Source organism: Pan troglodytes, chromosome 20 (genome assembly GCF_028858775.2).
Source record: "Pan troglodytes isolate AG18354 chromosome 20, NHGRI_mPanTro3-v2.0_pri, whole genome shotgun sequence".
NCBI classification, from domain to species: domain Eukaryota; kingdom Metazoa; phylum Chordata; class Mammalia; order Primates; family Hominidae; genus Pan; species Pan troglodytes.
The window spans coordinates 43,361,544-43,380,772 of NC_072418.2; the positions used below are offsets into that span (position 1 = coordinate 43,361,544).

Below are 19,229 nucleotides of genomic sequence, written 5' to 3' on the forward strand. Positions count from 1 at the left end.
GCAGGAGGCAGGGATGTGACTCTCACAGGCCCAAGAGGAGCCAGATCATCCCAGCGCAGCTGGAAGCTCCCATGCTATACCCCATCTCTCCCGCACCCCAACGCAGCTTACCTGGGGAATTGGAGCAGGACTCAGGCCCAAACTCACACCCCTAGTCAACTCAAATCCTGACTCTACCACTTCCAGGCTACACAGGTCACTTCTCTGAACCTCAGCTTCCGCATCTGTAAAATGGAATCTTTTTTTTTTTTTTTTTTTTTGAGACAGAGTCTCACTCTGTCGCCAGGCTGGAGTGCAGTAGTGCGATCTTGGCTCACTGCAACCTCTGCTTCCCAGGTTCAAGCAATTCTCCTGTCTCAACCTCCCGAATAGCTAGGATTATAGGCACCCACCACCACACCTGGCTAATTTTTGTATTTTTAGTACAGACAGGGTTTCACCATCTTGGCCAGGCTGGTACTGAACTCCTGACCTCGTGATCCACCCTCCTCGGCCTCCCAAAGTGCTGGGATTACAGGTGTGAACCACCGTGCCCAGCCTGTAGAATGGAATCTTAACACCAATCTGCCCAAGCACATGTTTATGTTATCTCAAAAGATAATTTTTGCAGGCCAGGTGCAGGGATTCACGCCTGTAATCCCAGCACTTTGGGAGGCTGAGGGATGTGGATCACTTGAGCCCAAAAGTTCAAGATCAGCCTGAGCAAAATAGGGAGACTCCCATCTCTACTGAAAATTGTTTTAAAAAAATTAGCCAGGTATGATGGTGCATGCCTGTAGTCCCAGCTACTCAGAAGGCTGAGGTGGGAGGATCACTTGAGCCAGTGAGGTCAAGGCTGCAATCAGCCATGATGGTGCCACTGCATTCCAGCCTGGGTGACAGAGCCAGACCCTGTCTCAAAAAAAAATGAAAAATTTAAAAAGATGATTTTTCTGATAACCATGGGTTGTCCTGGGGACCCAATGAGATGGCTTCACACACAGCTGGGGACAGGGCCAGTGCTTGAAAAATAGGTGGCAATTACATAAAGGACTCTGACATCAGGGGCCGTCCTGAGCCTGTCAGAGCCATGCAGTGGCAGCTAATGTTACTGCTGTCACTACTTGGTTCTAAAGGAATCATCCCAATAATTTCCAACATGCCCCTACTAACTTTTTGAAAATATCATCTAAATGAAAACACACAGCTAAAAAGAGTCAACGCCCTGCAGACACCTCCTCCCACCCACCAAGGCCTTCGGACACCAGTTTGAGAAGCTGGGCTCTAGGGCACCCTGTCTCCAAAGCAGAATATGGTCTGCTTTCTCCATCCCTGGCTGCCACCTGAATCCAGCCAGCTCTCTCCCACACAGGTCCCTCCCCACCCAACTGTGTCCCTTCTCTTTGGGGATAAAGCCCTGGATCCCCATCATAGCCCAGGCCCTGAGCCCTGCCACCCTGCTCTCTCCCCCTCACCCACTCCCCCGGCTCCAGCCACATGGGCCTGCTGTTCCACCAGCACATCCAGATATCGCCTTCCTTGCGGCCTTTACCTGGCTGCACCCCGTCCAGCCCACTTCCTCGGGCTCTCACATCACAGGGGCTCCTCAGCAGCCTTCCCAAGCCCCTCTCCCACCCAGTCCAGCTAGATCTCTGTTCCCTCCTTCAGCCACACCAAGCACTCACAGGCCAATGCAACCTCTCTGCCACCTCCGATCGCATCCAGAACTACACGTGGCACATAGAAGTGATTCAATCAATATTTGGAGACAGATGGAACACACAAATGACCAAGAACAGCCAAAGGCTGGCTCCTGAGGCTGTTCAGCAATCAGACCCCTAGGGCAGTGGGGAGGGGGTGCCTCCCATCCTCATCTCTTCCCCCTGGGCCCCCCTTGGGAGGGGCCAAGGTCATGGTATTGGGGGTGGAGAGAAGCAGCCACACCCCACATCCCAAGCAGGCATGGAATGGAGTCATTTCTGGATTACTGAGGCCTACTTTGTGCCAGCTCTGTCTAGGAGAAGAGAAAGCAGAAAAGAAATCATGATGACAACAGTGACAACTCCAGTCATAGCAGGCAGGGCAAGAAGATGAGGCTGTCTTCAAAAGGCAGCTTCGCCGACAGAGCAGGGTTCAACCATCATGCCTATTACTGACTTCCAGCAAATCCAATAACCTCTCTATGCCCGTTTCCTCCCCTGTACAACGGGGACGATCGGGACAGCGAGCTGCCAGGCTGTGGTGAGGATGAGTGAGAGCAGACACCTTAAGCTCTGCAGCAGTGCCCAGCACTGAGAGGCGAACTACTCACGAGAATGACCCCAATATTCTATGTGGCTTCCTGGGCCTCAGTTTCCTATCTACAAGATGGGAGTGCTAACACTGCCCACCTCCCAGGCTGCTGTGCAGGTTTGTAGAGCTAATATGCAGCGTCTGGTTGGGCAGGAGTACAGTGGTGGGAGTGATTCACATTCCTGTCTGGAGCCCTCCCATCAGCTAACAGGCCCTACCACTCTCTCCCAGGGACCAACAACCAGCCTGTGCCCACTGCCCTGCAGAGCCCCTTCTGTGCTCTCAGGTGCCCTCAGTCCTGTCTGGCAATCACCAGGAGTAGCATCAGCCCAAATTCATCCCGCATCTCCTCAGGAGGCCTGTGCTTTCCAACGCAGCAGCTCTGTGCATCCTCCCCACCGCCCCACTCAGCAGGAAGGTTCCCGTTTACAGCTGAGCAAAATGTACCTTAGGGAGAAGAAATAAGGCCCCAGAGCTCCACAGCCACCGAGAGGGGTGCCAAGAGCAGGGTTCTCGCCCACGTCAGCTACCCCCGGGACCAGGTCACTCAGCAGCCCCAGCTGGGTAAGTGTACACCAATAACCCACCAGACCATGAAGAACTTGAAGCCAGGCTGGAGAAGAGAACCGGGGAGCGGCAACTGCCCCAGCCCATTCGGAAAGGGCCCACAAAGTGGCAAGCCGAGGAAGACTTGGGTTTCTGGCCTCACCCTTAGAAACAACATCTGCGAACGAGCTTCTCCAGCAGGACGGCTGGGCTGAAGAAACTCCTGCTGGGACCTCTGACATGCAGTCTCCTCTTGGCCGACCCGGCTTGCTGTCCCTCGCTCGGCACAGTCAGAGCACCTGGGCCCTGCTGTGGGTGCCGAGTTGGCAGTGGGTCCTGCCCCAAGGGGGCCAGGCTGAGCTCCCACCCAGCACCCCTCCCACACTCACTCCCTCCCTCCTGGTCCTGCTCCCAGGCTGTCTCCCCCAGCTGGGCCTCTCGCTGCTTGGCTGGCTGTCCAGAAGAGCCTGCCATGGAACCACCCCACCGTGCGGCCCGGAGGCCTGTGGTTGAGGGCCTTCCGCTGAGAGCTCTGGGAAGCTGAAGAGAGGCCCGGGGAGGGGTGACCCTGGGTCCTCCAGGGGCTTGGAGCTCAAGTCTGAAAGACACTCCTTTCCATCCCAACCCATCCCGGGGGCCTTCTGGAGACCCTAGAGGTTTGTTCTGAGGGGTTCTGCTCCTTCTAGGAAGATACCCTGGAACACACCTCAAAAAAAAAAAAAAAAAAAAAGCCAGAGCGCCTGCTCCCGCACCAAGCCTTAGGGGTGAGCCCATGGGTGGGATCAGAAGTCACACTCACCAGGGGCTACTGAGCTGTGGTCGGGGAATCTCTGGAAGCCCAGATTCATAGCCTGTCCCCAACACTTCCTGGTTGGGGGACTCAGCACAAGCTACAGAGGCTCTCCAGGCTTCAGTTCTCACCACTTGCAAAGCGGGAATGAGAGAAGATTCCTCCTGGGTCTAATGGGTCTTCACCCAGATCCTCCCATGGCTCCCTCACAGCACTCCAGTCCCTACCCACACGTCACCTCCTCAGGGAGGTCCTCCCTGATCACCCAGCTATAGTGGAGAAACATGCCCACACTCTCAACCTGGCCCTCATTTATTTTGCCTTCGTAATATCAACCACACCTGAGGCCAACCAGAGACCTGGGTGCTGGGCGCCAGTCACAAGCCCTGGTCTTTCCAATTCCAGAGGAGCACTGGGAATGGCGCAGGCCTACAGGCCCAGGGCAGCGTGGACGCAGGGTCAGCGGGTGCTGTCTGTATCAGGTGTGACTGCTGCCCTGCGTTGCTATTCAGTATTAGTCCGGCTGGTTGGGTTGGGGAGGAATGGGCAGAGAAATCAGCCCAATGAGCCTCCCCTCCTCTTTCCCTAAAAGTAACAGCCACGGGCTCTGGGGAACACGGTGTGAAAACCACAGGAGGGAGGCAACCCTCAGGCCTTTGCTGGCTGTAAGGCAGTGATGCTACTGGAGGGGAAGTGGGAGGCCTGTGAAACGCCCTGCTCCGCTCAGTCAAATCTACCCACGCCCCCAGGCAGGAGCCTGTGACCGGCTCCTGTGTCACCTGCTAACACCCTAAATCTGACCAGGCTGTTCCTGCTGAAATTCCAAACTCCTTCACAGACAGTCCACAAGGCCCCCAGTGAAAGGGCCCTGCCTGCCCCGCAGCCCCCGGACTCATCTCCTCCCTGCTCCCTCGCTCTGCCAAGCCACACAGGCCTCCGTGAGGCTTGTCCCTGCACCTCACCAAGCTCTGTCCTCCCTTCAGACCTTTGCACTGTGGTTCCCTCCACCTGGAGGGCTGTTCCTTCTCCTCCCATCCCACATGACTGCCTCACCTTGCCAAACTGGGATCAGCTCAGAGGCCCTCCCCACAGCCGCATGCATCTAAAGAAGTGCCCAGTCTGTCACCTGATTTGAATTCGCTGCCTAGCTCCTCCCCCTCTAACCGGCTCCTTGCTTATTCACCTGTTTCGGGTTGGTCTTGCTTAGCCCCAAAAGGATAGGGACTTTGGCAAGTACACTGCTGTATTCCCAGTACTGATGCAACGCTGGCACATACGAGGTGTTCAGTAAATGGTGGCGGATGAGCGAAACCTTTTCCTCGGCTCCACAATACCCTTAGGATCCATCCTCACCTCTCACCCAGGCCCACAGGCCAGTGCAGCACAGCCCCTGCCAACCCCTGCAGGCACTTCTGCTGCTCCCCCTGCCCAGGCCCAGCCTTCCTGCCACTCCCAGAGCTGTGAGCTGTGGTGGGCTGGGAACCAGGGGCAGTGGCATGCACCTATAGTCCCAGCTACTCAGGAGACTGAGGCAGGAGGATCACTTGAGCCCAGGAGTTCAAGACTAGCCTGAGCAACATAGCGAGACTCCCGTTTCCACAAAAAATTTAAAAATTAGCTAGGCATGGTGGCATGCACCTGTAGTCCCAGCTACTCAAGAGGATGAGGTGGAAGGATCACTAAAGCCTAGGAGGTCAAGCCTGCAGTGAGCTGTGATCACACCACTGCACTCCAGCCTGGGTGACAGAGGGAGGCCCTGTCTCAAAAGAAAAAAAAAAACAAGCACAGAGCCTGACCTCTGAAAAGACTCCAATGTGTCTACCTTGGAGGCGCTCAGGGCTGCAAAGCCACTGCGTGGAAGAGGAGTGGGCCCGGGAGCTGCCCTTGTCAGTTCTGACTTGATTGCATGTCTCCCCCGACCTCTGTTTCTGCATCTGTAAAACTGAGATGCTAATTTCAGCCCTGATCTCCTCCTAGTGCTCTCTGACACGGTTCTGTGAACTGGCAAAGGCCTTCAAAGTCCCGGCAGAAATACTAAGAATTACAATTGCTAAGACAGACCAACAGCTCACCATGTGTCGGGCACTGTTCTTAGTGAGGAGACATTTCCGGTAGGCTTATTGTATGCCAGAACAGTTATGAATGCTTCCCACAAATTAATCCACTCAGCCTTCACAATAATCCTATCAGGTGGGAATTATCATCATCCCCATGGCACCGATGATGAAATGAGCTCAGAAGGGTTGGGGAGCCTGCTCAAGGTCACACAGCCATGGAGTGGCAGGGCTGGCTTTGAACCCTGTGCTCTCACTCGCTTCCATACACCTCTTTACAGAGGCTGGAAACCAGAACATTGAAGTTCTGGATCCTAGCTGGGCCAGGCTGGGGAGCTGGATCCCGGAACGCTCGAGGGGACCAAAAGTAGGGGGTGGGGGAGGCTGGATGCCTCCGTTCCATAACATAATCATGACTGCCAACCAAGACTTACACAGTACCAGGCACCATTCTACGAGCTTCTCGTGGATTAATTCATTTAATCCTCACAACAGCCCAAGGTGGACGTCCTTCTGAGACCACTGTATGGGAGTGAACAGTGTGGTCCAAGGTCGCAGAGCTAGAACCGACTTCACCATCCTGCTGCTAGCTAACGCAGGTCCCTGGTAGCTGTGTCACCCCCTGCATGGCTCTCTTGCTGTCTTCTTCTCCCAGCACACACCTGCCCAGGGTTAAAGGATGCCTTGCCTCCACTCTGAGGAGGGACCAAGAAATGCTGGACTGGCTGTAGGCAGAGATGCTCAGGGCAGCCTGAGGCTCAGGGGTAAGAGGAAGGAAAGACACAGGACAGTCACCTCTATAGGTGGAGGACAGAGGACAGGGGTGACTCCATCCTATGTCTTTCCTTCCTTTCACCCAGCCTGGAACCTGGTGAGCAAGGAATGCATGGCACTAGGGGCTCAGTGACCTGGGTTCAAATACTACCCTGGCACCCATAGGGTCTGATAAGACCTGGGGGAAGGCAATTCTTCCTCTGAACTTCAATTTCCGACTCTGCAAAAAAGGACACAAATACCATATAAAGCCCGAAGCACAGGGCTGGGCAGAGTATATGCTCACAGACAAAAGCCACTCCTCCAGTTTCTCCTTGACAAGAGGATCTGAGGCCAAGGTGGGCCAAGGGCTCACATCACACCTCTCCCACTTCAGCTATGAGACCTCTGGGAAATCTTTGCACTTCACAGTGAGTAAAATGATTCCTCATCTGTAAAATGGTATCACACTTCTAACTAGCTCGTAGCTCTCCATAAAATAGGCCTAACCACAGGTATGTTTTGAGACTTAAGTGAGATCACATGTACAAAAGCCCTGTCACACGCCTGGCATGGGGTGAATGCTATAAACACTGGGCATCCACTAGCTCTGGAAATGATCTGCCTCTCTGAGATGCTGTTTTCTCATCTAAAAGGGAGAGCATAACAACAGCGCCTACCGCTCTAGAATTCAAGTATTCAGCAAGTTTATCTATATGAAGCATTCCAAACAGTGTGTGGCCCACAGAATGCACTCAGTTACTGTCAGCCATCAATTTCATGATTACTGCTTTCACTGCCACTGTTAGCCCCATCAGGCAAACCCTCTAAAAGCTGGCAGGAGAGGACCAGAGGAACAAACCCCTAGTGGAGAAAGATTCTACAGAGTCACCGCTGCCTCAGACTGTGGGACCTTTCTCTCCAGGAACCACGAGGCACGGAAGCCAGTCAGCTTGGAAGTCACTGCTGTGGACTAGGGGCAACCATCTGCCCCCTCTGACCACATCACCAGCCCAGGTCTGCTGGGTCAATCAGGGACTGCAGCCAGTCCTCTGGGAACTCCAGACCCAGAGCAAAGGCTACAGGGCAAGCCAAGGTCATGATCTGGCCTAGGGAGCAGGGACACTGGCCACAGACCTCTGGGGCTGGCTGCTCCCAGCACCAGCCCACAGACCACAATAAGACACCAGATCCATGGGGGATCTGACTGTCCCAAGCCCTTCAGAGCAGCCTTCCTCCCTGGGCCAGGCTGGGCCAGGGGCACCCCCACTCCAAGTCCCATTGGCCTATGCAAAGAGGAACAGCTGGGAAAACAGCTCCCGGCCTCACTGCAAGGCCAACTGTTACTGCCTTGGTGGGGAGTGTAAACATGATGTGTGACTGAGCTGGTAACTGGGAGACACAAACAGCTTCGTGGCCAGCGACAGAGGAGCATGTAGTGGTCTGCGTTGGTTCCTGGACCCTTCACATCCACTGCCAACCAAGTTCAGCCCACGAGTGAACTCCTGCTGCTTCTCTGGGAAGGTAGGAGTGGATGAAGTTGAAAAGCAGCCCATTGGAGGCTCTAGTTACTCCAGCCCAGGCGTCTTGCTGAGCCCCAAGAGGTCTCCAAATGAGAGGAAGAGGTCCTCACAATCCCAAGATCAAGATGATCCCCAGAAAGCTTCCCTGGGGGGAAGAGGTGTTCCCCCAAACACTCTTTCCTCCCAAGTTTTAACAAGCGGGTGCAGGGGCACGGCTGCTCAAATCCAAGCCCAATCCCTCTTCCTCTTCAGAATGTTAAGGCTCAGACAACTTCAGTGACTTCTAACACAGCTTTCCTCCCTCCCCTATGGAAGGAAAGAACTGTTACTGCCTGGTAAATAATCTGAGAGGGTAATGGAATCCAGAGCTGCACCTCCATGGTCCAAAGCACCCCAGTAACCATGACGTTCCCTCCAGAGTCGTTAAGAAGTTCAATAAAGGCTGAGATCAGTGTAAACCCCCAACGCCACACACGTCAAATACAGGAAACAGAAACCCCTCCTCACCAATCGGCATCACAGTCCTCCCAAAATACGCCCCTAAAACCCACTAGGGCCTGTCCCGCCCCGTCCCAGTCCCTTAAAGATCACAAACATCACAGTCCTTCTCTGATTTGGACTCCCCTATAAGCAGGGCTCCCCCAACGCCGTGGTGATATAACCCCGCCACAGTTGGGGAAGCATCCTCCCCAGAAGCCCCCACCCCTGTAAATACAGCACAGCAACGGCTTCCACAGCGCCAAAAAGGTACAGCCCTCTACACTTGATGCGGCGCGCCCCCTCGATAGCTTAGCCCGCGCACGCCAGGCTCGATCTGCCCGCCGCGCCCGAAGGGTCCAGCCCCCGGCCCGCGCACGCTGGGGCCTGCGCTCCCCGTCCCGCAAACTTGCAGCGCTCCCCCCACCGCCTCAGTGGTATGGCCCGCCGCCACCGCCCCGGCCCCCCGAGGCTGGTCCCACCGCCCCCGCTCGGCCACCCCCACTCAGCTCCTGAAGGAGGGGCTCGAGGGCCGCGGTCCCCCCGCCGGGCACGGGTGGTACAGCCCATCGCGACACCGCGGGGGGCCCGGACGCGACCATCGCGGGGGGGGCGTTCGGGGACACGCGCTGGCGCACTCACCTGTCACCGGCAGCCGCCCAGCCTCTCCGGCGGGGCTCTACCCCCGCCCATCGCCACGCTGCGCTGGTTCCCTTTCCTTGTGTTTCCCGGCAGCGGCAACGGCACCGGCAGCGGCGGCGGCGGCGGCGACGCCTCCTCCGAGGCAGGCCCAACGGCTCGCGCGGTGCGGCCCCCCCCGCCCCCTCCCCCCAGCCCCCGCTTACCGCCCCCTCCCACCCTCTGGACGGAAATACCGCCCTCTCGCGCCACAAACAGGAAGTGACGTGCAAAGAGCCAGAGACGAACTCTGAGAGAGCGACAGCGCAAGAACAGGGCAGAGAAGGAGGCGGGCTCACAGCAGGGCGCCTGCGCACATTAGACAACTTTGGGCCTGTGTGGGTTAGAGATGGGCCTCGCTAGGCCGTGGGGCGGAAAGGCGAGATGGGGCTACGCAGGCGCACTAGGACTCCGACGTCTGCTTTCCCTAGGGCCTAGCCGCAGCGATTATTTCCCGGCAGCCCCTAGTCCGTATTTACATACGCTTTGATCTTGTTTTACTCAGTTCTGGGTTCTGACGCTCTTAAAGGACCCCGGAGCGGGAGTTAGTTAGGAGGGGTTTCCTTTTCAGTGTGCTCGTCATGGTTGAGCTCAGGCTCTGAAGCCACACAACCCCAGACTTGAATTTCCTCCTTTCTGGTGACTGTGGGCAGAAGGCTTGACCGTTTTCTGTGCCTCAGTATCCACATCTGCTAAATGGAAACAATCATCGCTGTGTCGCTGGCTTTTGAACCATTTTAATGTAAACAAAACGGTTTTTACCAATTAGTTCATTACTGCAAGATATTAATGCCACCTGCTCTCATCGTACATATTCCAGTGAATCTGGGATATAACATTTTATAATGCAACTTGGGCCCATAAAGGCCTTAAAATCACCCTGCGGCCGGGCGCGGTGGCTCACTCCTGTAATCCTAGCACTTGGGGAGGCCAAGGCAGACGGATCATGAGGTCAGGAGTTCGAGACAGCCTGGCCAACATAGTGAAACCCCGTCTCTACTCAAAATACAAAAAAAAAAAAAAGCCGGGCATGTCGGTGTGTGCCTGTAATCCCAACTACTTGGGAGGCTTGAGACAGGAGAATCGCGTGAACCCGGGAGGCAGAGGTTTCAGTGAGCCGAGATCATGCCATTGCACTCCGGCCCGGGCGACAGTGCAAGTCTCCGTCTCGAAAAAAAAAAAAAAAAAAAGAAAGAAAGAAAAAAGAAAAAAAATGACCCTGCAAGAAAAGAGCTTTGCACAGATCCTAATCCGTATATTAGCTAGTATACTGGACAGCTGTGAGACATCTGGCTCCCAGCCCCTCCTCTCTCATAGGGGATGTGCTGCCTCCTGAATTTGGGTTCCAGTATGCCATATAACTTGGCAATTGTATGCATTGGTAAGTGAGAAAAATGCCTGACTGAGAGTTGAATCCTGGGTCCACCTCAGTCTGTGAGAGTGTTTCAGGCAAATCCTGCTGAAGGTTCGGCTTTCGTTTTCTGAGATGTAAACCTAATGCTGGAACTAGCCCTTTCTTATTTGGTTTCTAGCTTGGAACTTGCTGCTCGGTATTCCTAATTCCCGGTCTTCCCCATCAGTCGGTGTTAATAACTCTGACCAATGCCTCCCCCTTCACAGCCCTAACCATTTTCATCTATTACTGTCTGGTGACAGGTCTGTTTCCCCCACTGCACAGGAAACCCAGTAAAGGAAGAGACCAAGACTGTCTCAGAGATCAGTGTGTATCCAACATTGCCCAGAGTGGGCTCTTGCAGAATGTTTGTTTCAAGCATTAGCCCTTCTGCCCTAATCTAGACTCAAGGTTACTGTGACCAACCCTCTTCACTCCTGTTCACACTGAACAGCTCACAGGCCATTCCCCTCCGTCTAAGTCTCCCCTGGGCCAACTTGAATCCTAGCCCCTCCTAGGGCACTTAATTATGACACACTGAGATCTCACTGAAACCACCCATGTGCTTGTGTATAAACTCCTTGCAGCACTGGTAGTCAAGGGCAGTGGCTTTTTTTTTTTTTTTTTTTTTGAGACTCACTGCATCGCCAGGCTGGAGTGCAGTGGCGAGATCTTGGCTCACTGCAACCTCTGCCCTCCGCCTCCCAGGTTCAAGCGATTCTCCTGCCTCGGCCTCCTGAGTAGCTGGGATTACAGGCACGGGCCAACACGCCCAGCTAATTTTTTTGTATTTTTAGTAGAGAGGGGGTTTCACCATGTTGGCCAGGATAGTCTCCATCTCTTGACCTCGTGATCCACCTGCCTTGGCCTCCCAAAGTGCCGGGATAACAGGTGTGAGCCACTGCACCCGGCTCTTTCTGGTTTTGGTTTTTTATTGTTTTTTTGAGACAGGGTTTCACCCCCTCTGTCACCGAGGTTGAAATGCAGTGGCACGATCTCAGTTCACTGCAACCGACACCTCCCATGCTCAAGCGATCCTCCCACTTCGGCCTCCCAAGTACTGGGACCACAGATGTGCGCCACTATGCCCAGCTAATTTTTTTGTATTTTTGGTAGAGACGGAGTTTCGCCATGTTGCCCAGACTGGTCTCAGACTCCTGAGCTGAGGTGATCCACCCACCTTAGCCTCCCAAAGAACTGGGATTAGAGATGTGAGCCACCGCGCTTGGCCTAATATTCTTTTTTTTTTTTTTTTTTTTTGACACAGTCTCACTCTGTCTCCCAGGCTGGAGTGCAGTGGTGCCATCCGCCATCTCGGCTCACTGAAACCTCCGCCTCCTAGGTTCAAGTGATTCTCCTGCCTCAGCCTCCTGAGTAGAGGGATTACAGGCGTGCACCACCACACCTGGCTAATTTTTGGATTTTTATTTATTTATTTATTTTTGAGTCTGAGTTTTGTTCTTGTTGCCCAGGCTGCAGTACAATAGCACGATCTCGGCTCACCACAACCTCCGCCTCCTGGGTTCAAGCGATTCTCCTGCCTCAGCCTCCCAAGTAGCTGGTATTACCGGCATGCACCACCACGCCTGGCTAATTTTGTATTTTTAGTAGAGATGGTGTTTCTCCATGTTGGTCAGGCTGGTCTCGAACTCCTGACCTCAGGTGATCTGCCCACCTTGGCCTCTCAAAGTGCTGGGATTACAGACATGAGCCACCACGCCCAGCCCTTAATATTCTATTTATTTCAATTCCGCAACCCTGCTGAACTGATTTTCTGGTTGTGCCTTGTAGTTTGTAAAACATTAGTCTAGGAGGTAAACAACACTTTTTAGCATTGATGATTAGTAGGCCCAGGTTCTAATCGTATCTTTTCTGTGTCCTTGTCAAAGTCACTTCACTTCTCTGAGCTTGCCTTTCTTTATTCTATTAAGACAGTAATAATATAATTTATGTAGCAATTGTTACAGGCCAAGTTCTGTGTAAACACACTCCCACTGATGCTATCCTGTTGCTATCTACACAGTAACCCTGGAGGTTAAATGTAACAGCACATTAAGGGCCTTGCTTGAGTTCCCAGGACAAGTTAAGGACAAAGACAGTATTTGAACCCAGACAGTTTGATACCAGAGCCTGTGCTCTTAACTCATCTCATGCTAGAAAATGGAAAAGTATTGGCCCTACTTTTGTGCCCTATGTTACTTCTGCAAATGGCTTAGTTATCTTTGGGGGGCCTCAAAGGCCATCCTGGGCAACATAGCGAGACTCTTTCTCTATTTTCAGCATCAAGGGTGAAACTTGAGGGCCACTTTGAATCTTGTGGCAGGGCAACACAGCGAGACCCTTTCCATTTCAGCATCAAGGGTGATCGATCGAGGCGACTGGGCATGGTGGCTCACACCTGTAATCCCAGCACTTTGGGAGGCAGAGGCAGGTGGATCACCTGAGGTCAGGAGTTCGAGAACAGCCTGGCCAACATGGTGAGACCCCATTTCTACTAAAAATACAAAAATTTAGCCGGGTGTGATGGCAGGCGCCTATAATCCCAGCCACTTGGGAGACTGAGGCAGGAGAATTCCTTGAACCCGGGAGGTGGAGGTTGCAGTGAGTGGAGGTGGCACCATTGCACTCCAGCCTTGTCAACAAGAGCAAAACTCTATCTCAAAAAAAAAAAAAAGAAAGAAAAAAAGTGTGAACCAGAAGAAAATTCCCTACAACCTCACCCCATTTTCTTCCATCTTAATCTAGTCTATAAACTCTCTCCCCATAACTATAAGTATGGACTGCACATGCACTTTGCTGGGTAGAGGGGGCCGGTAACTTATTAAAAGCTGTTCAAAGGTCTCTTGATTCAGAAAAAAGAAAACGATGAGGGATCTTGCCCCAAGGGTTGGAGAGGACATCTCCTCAAAGCCCCCTTCTGTGCCCAGGGAGTAGAAATCAGGCCCAGGAGTCCATTCCAAGGCTTCTCACAGAGGAGTCTCCTTATCGATGGCAACTGGACAAGCTGTGGGGACTAGTCACAAAATAATTTTTTTTTTTTGAGATGGAGTCTCTCTCTGTCACCAGGCTGGAGTGCAGTGGTGCGATCTCGGCTCACTGCAACCTCCACCTCCTGGGTTCAAGTGATTCTTCTGCCTCAGCCTCCCGAGTAGCTGGGATTACAGGCACCCACAACCATGCCCGGCTGATTTTTGTATTTTTAGTAGAGACAAGGTTTCACCATGTTAGCCAGGATGGTCTCAATCTCCTGACCTCGTGATCCGCCCACCTCAGCCTCCCAAAGTGCTGGGATTACAGGCGTGAGCCACCGTACCCAGCCCCATTTTTATTTTTTATTTAAAATATTAGGCTGGACACAGTGTCTCACACCTGTAATCCCAGCACTTTGGGAGGCCGAGGCAGGAGGATCACTTGAGGCCAGGAGTTAGAGACCAGCCTGGCCAACATGGCGAAACCCCGTCTCTACTAAAAATACAAAAATTAGGCCGGGAGGTGGCAGGCACCTGTAATCCCAGCTACTGGGAGGCGGAGGCATGAGAATCACTTGAACCCGGGAGGCAGAGGTTGCAGTGAGCCGAGACTGTGCCACTGCACTCCAGCCTGGGTGACAGAGCGAGACTCTAGCTCAAAAAATAAACAAACAAACAAACAAATAAATAAATAAATAAGTAAAATATTTAAAAGAGTTTCCCACATTATAAAGAAATGCCAAAATCATGTATTTGATTCCCGAGCCAGAATCTACAAAGCCCACTCCCCACTGCCTCCCCCAGATACTACTGTGTTGGGAAGATCCTTTCAGAGTAATGTTATTAATATATTTGGCAGAAGTACATATAAGCATCAGGGATTCCGCAAATGTTGGTTCCAATTTCCTTTTTTAAAATTTGTTTCTTTTTCAAAAATTGTAATGGAAGACACAGTGCACATTCAATTTTCTAATATATCGGAGATTCTCGAAACGTTTAAGTCCAGGTGCAGCATCTCAAGCCTGTAATCCCAGCACTTTGGGAGGCCGAGACAAGGAGATCACTCGAACTTAAAACTTCAAGACCAGCCTGGATAACATGACAAAACCCCTTCTCTACCAAAAAATACAAAAAAAAAAAAAAAAAATTAGTCGGGTGCAGTCGCACACACCCATGGTCCCAACTACTCAAACAAAACAACAAATATTTAAGTGGTCATGCTAGGCTAGTATACTTTGTGTAGACCTTGGGATGAAGCTTTCTCTGCTCTTTTTTCTTTCTTTCTTTTTTCTTTTTCTTTTTTTTTTTTTTTTTTTGAGATGGAGTCTCACTCCCGTCGCGCAGGCTGGACTGCAGTGGTGCGATCTCGGCTCACTGCAACCTCCACCTCCAGGGTTCAAGTGATTCTCCTTCCTCAGCCTCCCAAGTGGCTGGGATTACAGGTGCCCACCACCACCCCAAGCTAATTTTTGTATTTTTAGTAGAGGTGGGGTTTTGCCATGTTGTCCAGGCTGGTTTTGAACTCCTGGTCTCAGGTGATCCACCCGCTTCGGCCTCCCAAAGTACTAGGATTACAGACATGAGCCACCAAGCCCAGCCTCTTTTTTATTTATTATTTTATTACTATTTTGAGACAGAGTCTCACTCTGTCTTCCAGGCTGGAATGCAGTGGTGTGAACACACTCACTGCAGCCTTGACCTCCTGGGCTCAAGCAATCCTCCCACCTCAGACTCCAGAGTAGTTAGGACCACAAGCGCACACCACTACGCCCAGCTAATTTTTTTTTTTTTTTTTTTTGAGATGGAGTTTCGCTTTTGTTGCCCAGGCTGGAGTGCAATGGTGTGATCTCAGCTCACTGCATCCTCCACCTCCACCACCTGAGTTCAAGCGATTCTCTTGCCTCAGCCTCCCAAGTAGCTGGGATTACAGGCATGTGCCACCATGCCCGGCTAATTTTGTATTTTTAGTGGAGATGGGGTTTCTCATGTTGGTCAGGCTGGTCTCGAACTCCTGAACTCAGGTGATGCACCCGCCTCGGCTTCCCAAAGTCCTGGGATTACAGGCGTGGGCCACTGCACCCGGCCTGCCCAGCTAATTTTTAAATTTTTTAGAGATGGGGGGGGGGGGTCTCACCATGTTGCCCAGGCTGGTCTCGAACTCCTGGCCTCAAGCAGTCCTCCTGCCTCAGCCTCCCAAAGTGCTGGAATTACAGGCATGAGCCACCACACCCAGCCTTTTCTCCTCTCAATAAGATCAAACACCTTTATCAATCTGCTTCCAACACATAGATGGCTTCCAATCCCATGTGGAATATAAACCAAAGGCCTCACCGTGGCCTTCATGGCTGTATATGATCTGTCCCTGCCTGTTTCTCTAACTTCATCACAAACTACTCTTGTCCCTGGCCCATGTTCCAGACACACATACCTCCTCTCTGCCCCTCCAAAAAGACAAGCCTCAGGGCATTTGGGAACTTGCTGTCTCCTCTGGCTGGACTCTTCATGTCCTTGATCCTGATCTTGGCATGACTGGCTCCTTCTTTCTTTTCTTTCACAACTCTGTTCAAATCTCACCTCCGGGTGCAGTGGCTCATGCCCATAATCCCAGCACTTTGGGAGGCCGAGGCAGCTGGGTCACCTGAGGTCAGGAGTTCCAGACCGGCCCGGCCAACATGGTGAAATCCTGTCTCTACAAAAAAAATACAAAAATTAGCTAGGCATAATGGTGGCTGCCTGTAATCCCAGCTACTTGGGAGGCTGAAGTGGGAGAATCGCTTCAACCCGGGAGGCAGAGGTTGCACTGAGCTGAAATGGTGCCACTGCATTCCAGCCTGGGCAACAGAGCAAGACTCCGTCTCAAAAAAGAAAGAAAGAAACAAAAAACCCAAATCTCACCTCCTTAGTGCTTTCCTTGGCCACTCCGAGTCTAAAAGGGCCATGCTGTCACTATGTTTGTAAGCATATTTGAATCCTCTACCTAGGACTTAACACTAAAATATTTTTGTTGTTTATTTTGTGTCCTCCCCCAAGCCAGAATATATATTTGCTCATGAGGACAAGGACTATTGGGCACCGCTGTATTCCCAGCCCATGGAAGAATGCCTATGAAAGAGTTCAGGACACACCACCCCAATATATGCCCATTTGATATGCTGATTACTTCAAACAGAGGGAACTCAGGGGAACAGTAAGTGCAGGGACTTTCTCTGACCTTCCCTTACCTGTCTGCACACGGATCCTCCAAAAGGAACTCCATTGTCATGAATCCCCTCCCCAGGAATCTTCTCAATCAGAGAAGATGAGCTCAGATCACAGGAGAGGAGACTGGAGGTTGACGTGATGCCCAGACTGTCACCTATTCTTCCGGGAAAACTTTTCTTAACTAATAGACAATCTGCATAACAACTTTTATTCACCATACACCTCCTCCCTGCACCCTCCCATAACTTATGTCACCACCACCTCCCAAAAGCCCCAAGCCCCTCTTCTTTTCTGCAGGTCAGGATGCTATATGATAAGCTTCAATCCTCTGACACTTCTTTAAATCTCATATTTTGTGGGACTCTCACGTCTAAGTATGTAATTTTTTTTTTTTTTCTCGAGATGGAGTCTCACTCTGTTGCCCAGGCTGGAGTGCAGTGGTGCGATCTCGGCTCACTGCAACCTCTGCCTCCCAGGTTCAAGCAATTCTCCTGCCTCAGCCTTCCAAGTAGCTGGGATTACAGGTGCCCACCATGCCACCACGCCTGGCCAATTTTTATATTTTTAGTAGAGATGGGGTTTCACTATTTTGCCCAGGCTAGTCTCGAACTCCTGACCTCAAGTGATCTGCCCGCCTCAGCCTCCCAAAGTGCTGGGATTACAGGCATGAGCCACCGTGCCCAGCAATTTTTTGCTACTTTTTGTTTGTTTTTGTTTTGTTTCTGAGACAGAGTCTTGCTCTGTTGCCCAGGCTGGAGTGCAATGATACGATCTTGGCTCACTGCAACCTCCGCTTCCCGGGTTCAAGCGATTCTCCTGCCTCAGCCTCCTGAGTAGCTGGGATTACAGGCAAGTGCCACCAGGCCAGGCTAATTTTTCTATTTTTAGTAGAGACGGGGTTTCACCATGTTGACGAGGCTGGTCTCAAGCTCCTGACCTCATGATCCGCCTGCCTCGGCCTCCCAAAGTGCTGGGATTACAGGTGTGAGTCACCATGCTCGGCCTTTTGCTACTGTTAATCTGCCTTATATTGGTTTAATGTGTAAGTCAGCCAAAGAACTTAGAAGCATAGCAGGAGGGGCCGGGCGCAGCGGCTCATGCCTATAATCCTAGCATTTTGGGAGGCCGAGGCGGGCAGATCACGAGGTCAGGAGTTAGTAGACCAGCCTGATTAACATGGTAAAACCCCGTCTCTATTAAAAATACAAAAATTAGCAAAGCATGATGGCGCATGCCTGTAATTCCAGCTACTTAAGAGGCTGAGGCAGGAGAATCCCTTGAACCTGTGAGGCGGAGGTTGCAGTGTACTGAGATGGCGCCACTGCACTCCAGCCTGGGCGACAGAGCAATAATCCGTCTCCAAAAAAAACGGGTAGCGGGAAGCCATTTTTCACTCCCTTCCAGTTTCTGGTGCCCAACGTGGGGCATCTTTCACTTTTTACTCTAGGACTGCTTCAGCAGCAGGCTCCTGACATGCCTGACCAAACACTGGCCACAGATAAGATTTCCTACCACATTAGCCCCCCAGATCTCTGCCTGTAGAGTCCAGCGGAAGCAAGATAGGTAAGGGTCTCTTTGTCTTTTTCCCTTTTCTAAGTTTGGATTAGCAGGAGAAAATGTGTGCGAACTAGTTCTTGTATAATAACTCTGGTTTTTTTGTTTGGTTATTTTTTTTTTTTTTTGGTAGTGAGGGGAGGTATTATTGTTTTCTGATTCCTCCCCTCCCAGAGATGGTCATTATTTTCCCATGTCTGTGTCTTTTGTGTTGTGTCATACAGAAGAGAATCATAGGGCAAGAACACAGGCCTCAAAGACTGGTGAGTTCACAGTTCTCTGCAAACCAATGTCTGTTCAGACTAATTTTGCTGTGGGTCCCCAAGACAAAAACCAGATGAGGTGCTCCTTGGGTCTTGTTTTATGTCCTCAGAGCTTGGCTTTTCCATCAGTGAGAACACTCTGGCCTCTGCCAGCTGAGGGTGCAAGTGTCAGCTTGTGTCAGCCAGCCAGTCAAATAGGCTGGAAGCCCACGATGCAGTGACAAGCAGCATTCTCTTTGTCCACTCGTGCCAGCTCTCAGGAGAGTTTGGTCCCAATAACTGTCCCAGTCCATAAGGGCTTTGTTGTCTCAACCTTCAATTGGACAGTGCTAGGAAAGTCCAATCCCAGTAGTGCTTGCCCGGTGTCACAGATTAGTGGGTCAGTGAGTGTCATGAGACACCATTTACACAAACACTATCCTTAATGCCTGTGGCAACAAAGGTCTTTGCTTTCTTTTTTTCTTTTTTGAGACGGAGTCTCGCCCTGTCGCCCAGGCTGGAGTGCAGTGGCTTAATCTCGCCTCACTGCAACCTCCGCCTCCTGGGTTCAAATGATTCTCCTGCCTCAGCCTCCCAAGTAGCTGGGATTACAGGTGCCTGCTACCACGCCCAGCTAATTTTTGTATTTTTAGTAGAGACAGGGTTTTACCATGTTGGCCAGGCTGGTCTTGAACTCCTGACCTCGTGATCCGCCTGCCTCAGCCTCCCAAAGTGCTGGGATGACAGGCGTGAGCCACCGTGCCCGGTCTAAACAGCT

At 52.0% G+C, this 19,229-nt stretch overlaps 1 protein-coding gene and 1 non-coding gene across 19 annotated transcripts in view; both read right to left on the reverse strand.

Moving 5' to 3' along the window:
- AKT2 (AKT serine/threonine kinase 2) overlaps positions 1-19,229 on the reverse strand; it is a 117,786-nt gene that overhangs the window by 43,950 nt on the left and 54,607 nt on the right. For 2 of the 18 annotated variants that reach the window (XM_016935975.3, XM_063800741.1), the window contains exon 1: positions 9,057-9,245. The exons of 8 other annotated variants lie outside the window; for them this stretch is intronic. Coding sequence is in view for 2 of the 10 variants with exons in the window: in XM_016935965.3 (XP_016791454.1) it covers positions 2,981-3,059 (79 nt within the window). In the remaining 8 variants the exon portion in view is untranslated. Of the gene's footprint in view, positions 1-2,980; positions 3,543-3,616; positions 8,480-8,640; positions 8,731-9,056; positions 9,246-15,882; positions 16,144-16,675; positions 16,854-19,229 lie in introns of those variants that run through there. 8 more of the 18 variants (XM_063800749.1, XM_063800748.1, XM_063800744.1 and 5 more) reach the window with 7 other exon arrangements.
- Positions 6,423-6,520, reverse strand: MIR641 (microRNA mir-641). Its single transcript, NR_035962.1, is given in 1 exon segment — positions 6,423-6,520. It is a non-coding gene; the product is annotated as a microRNA mir-641 (primary transcript).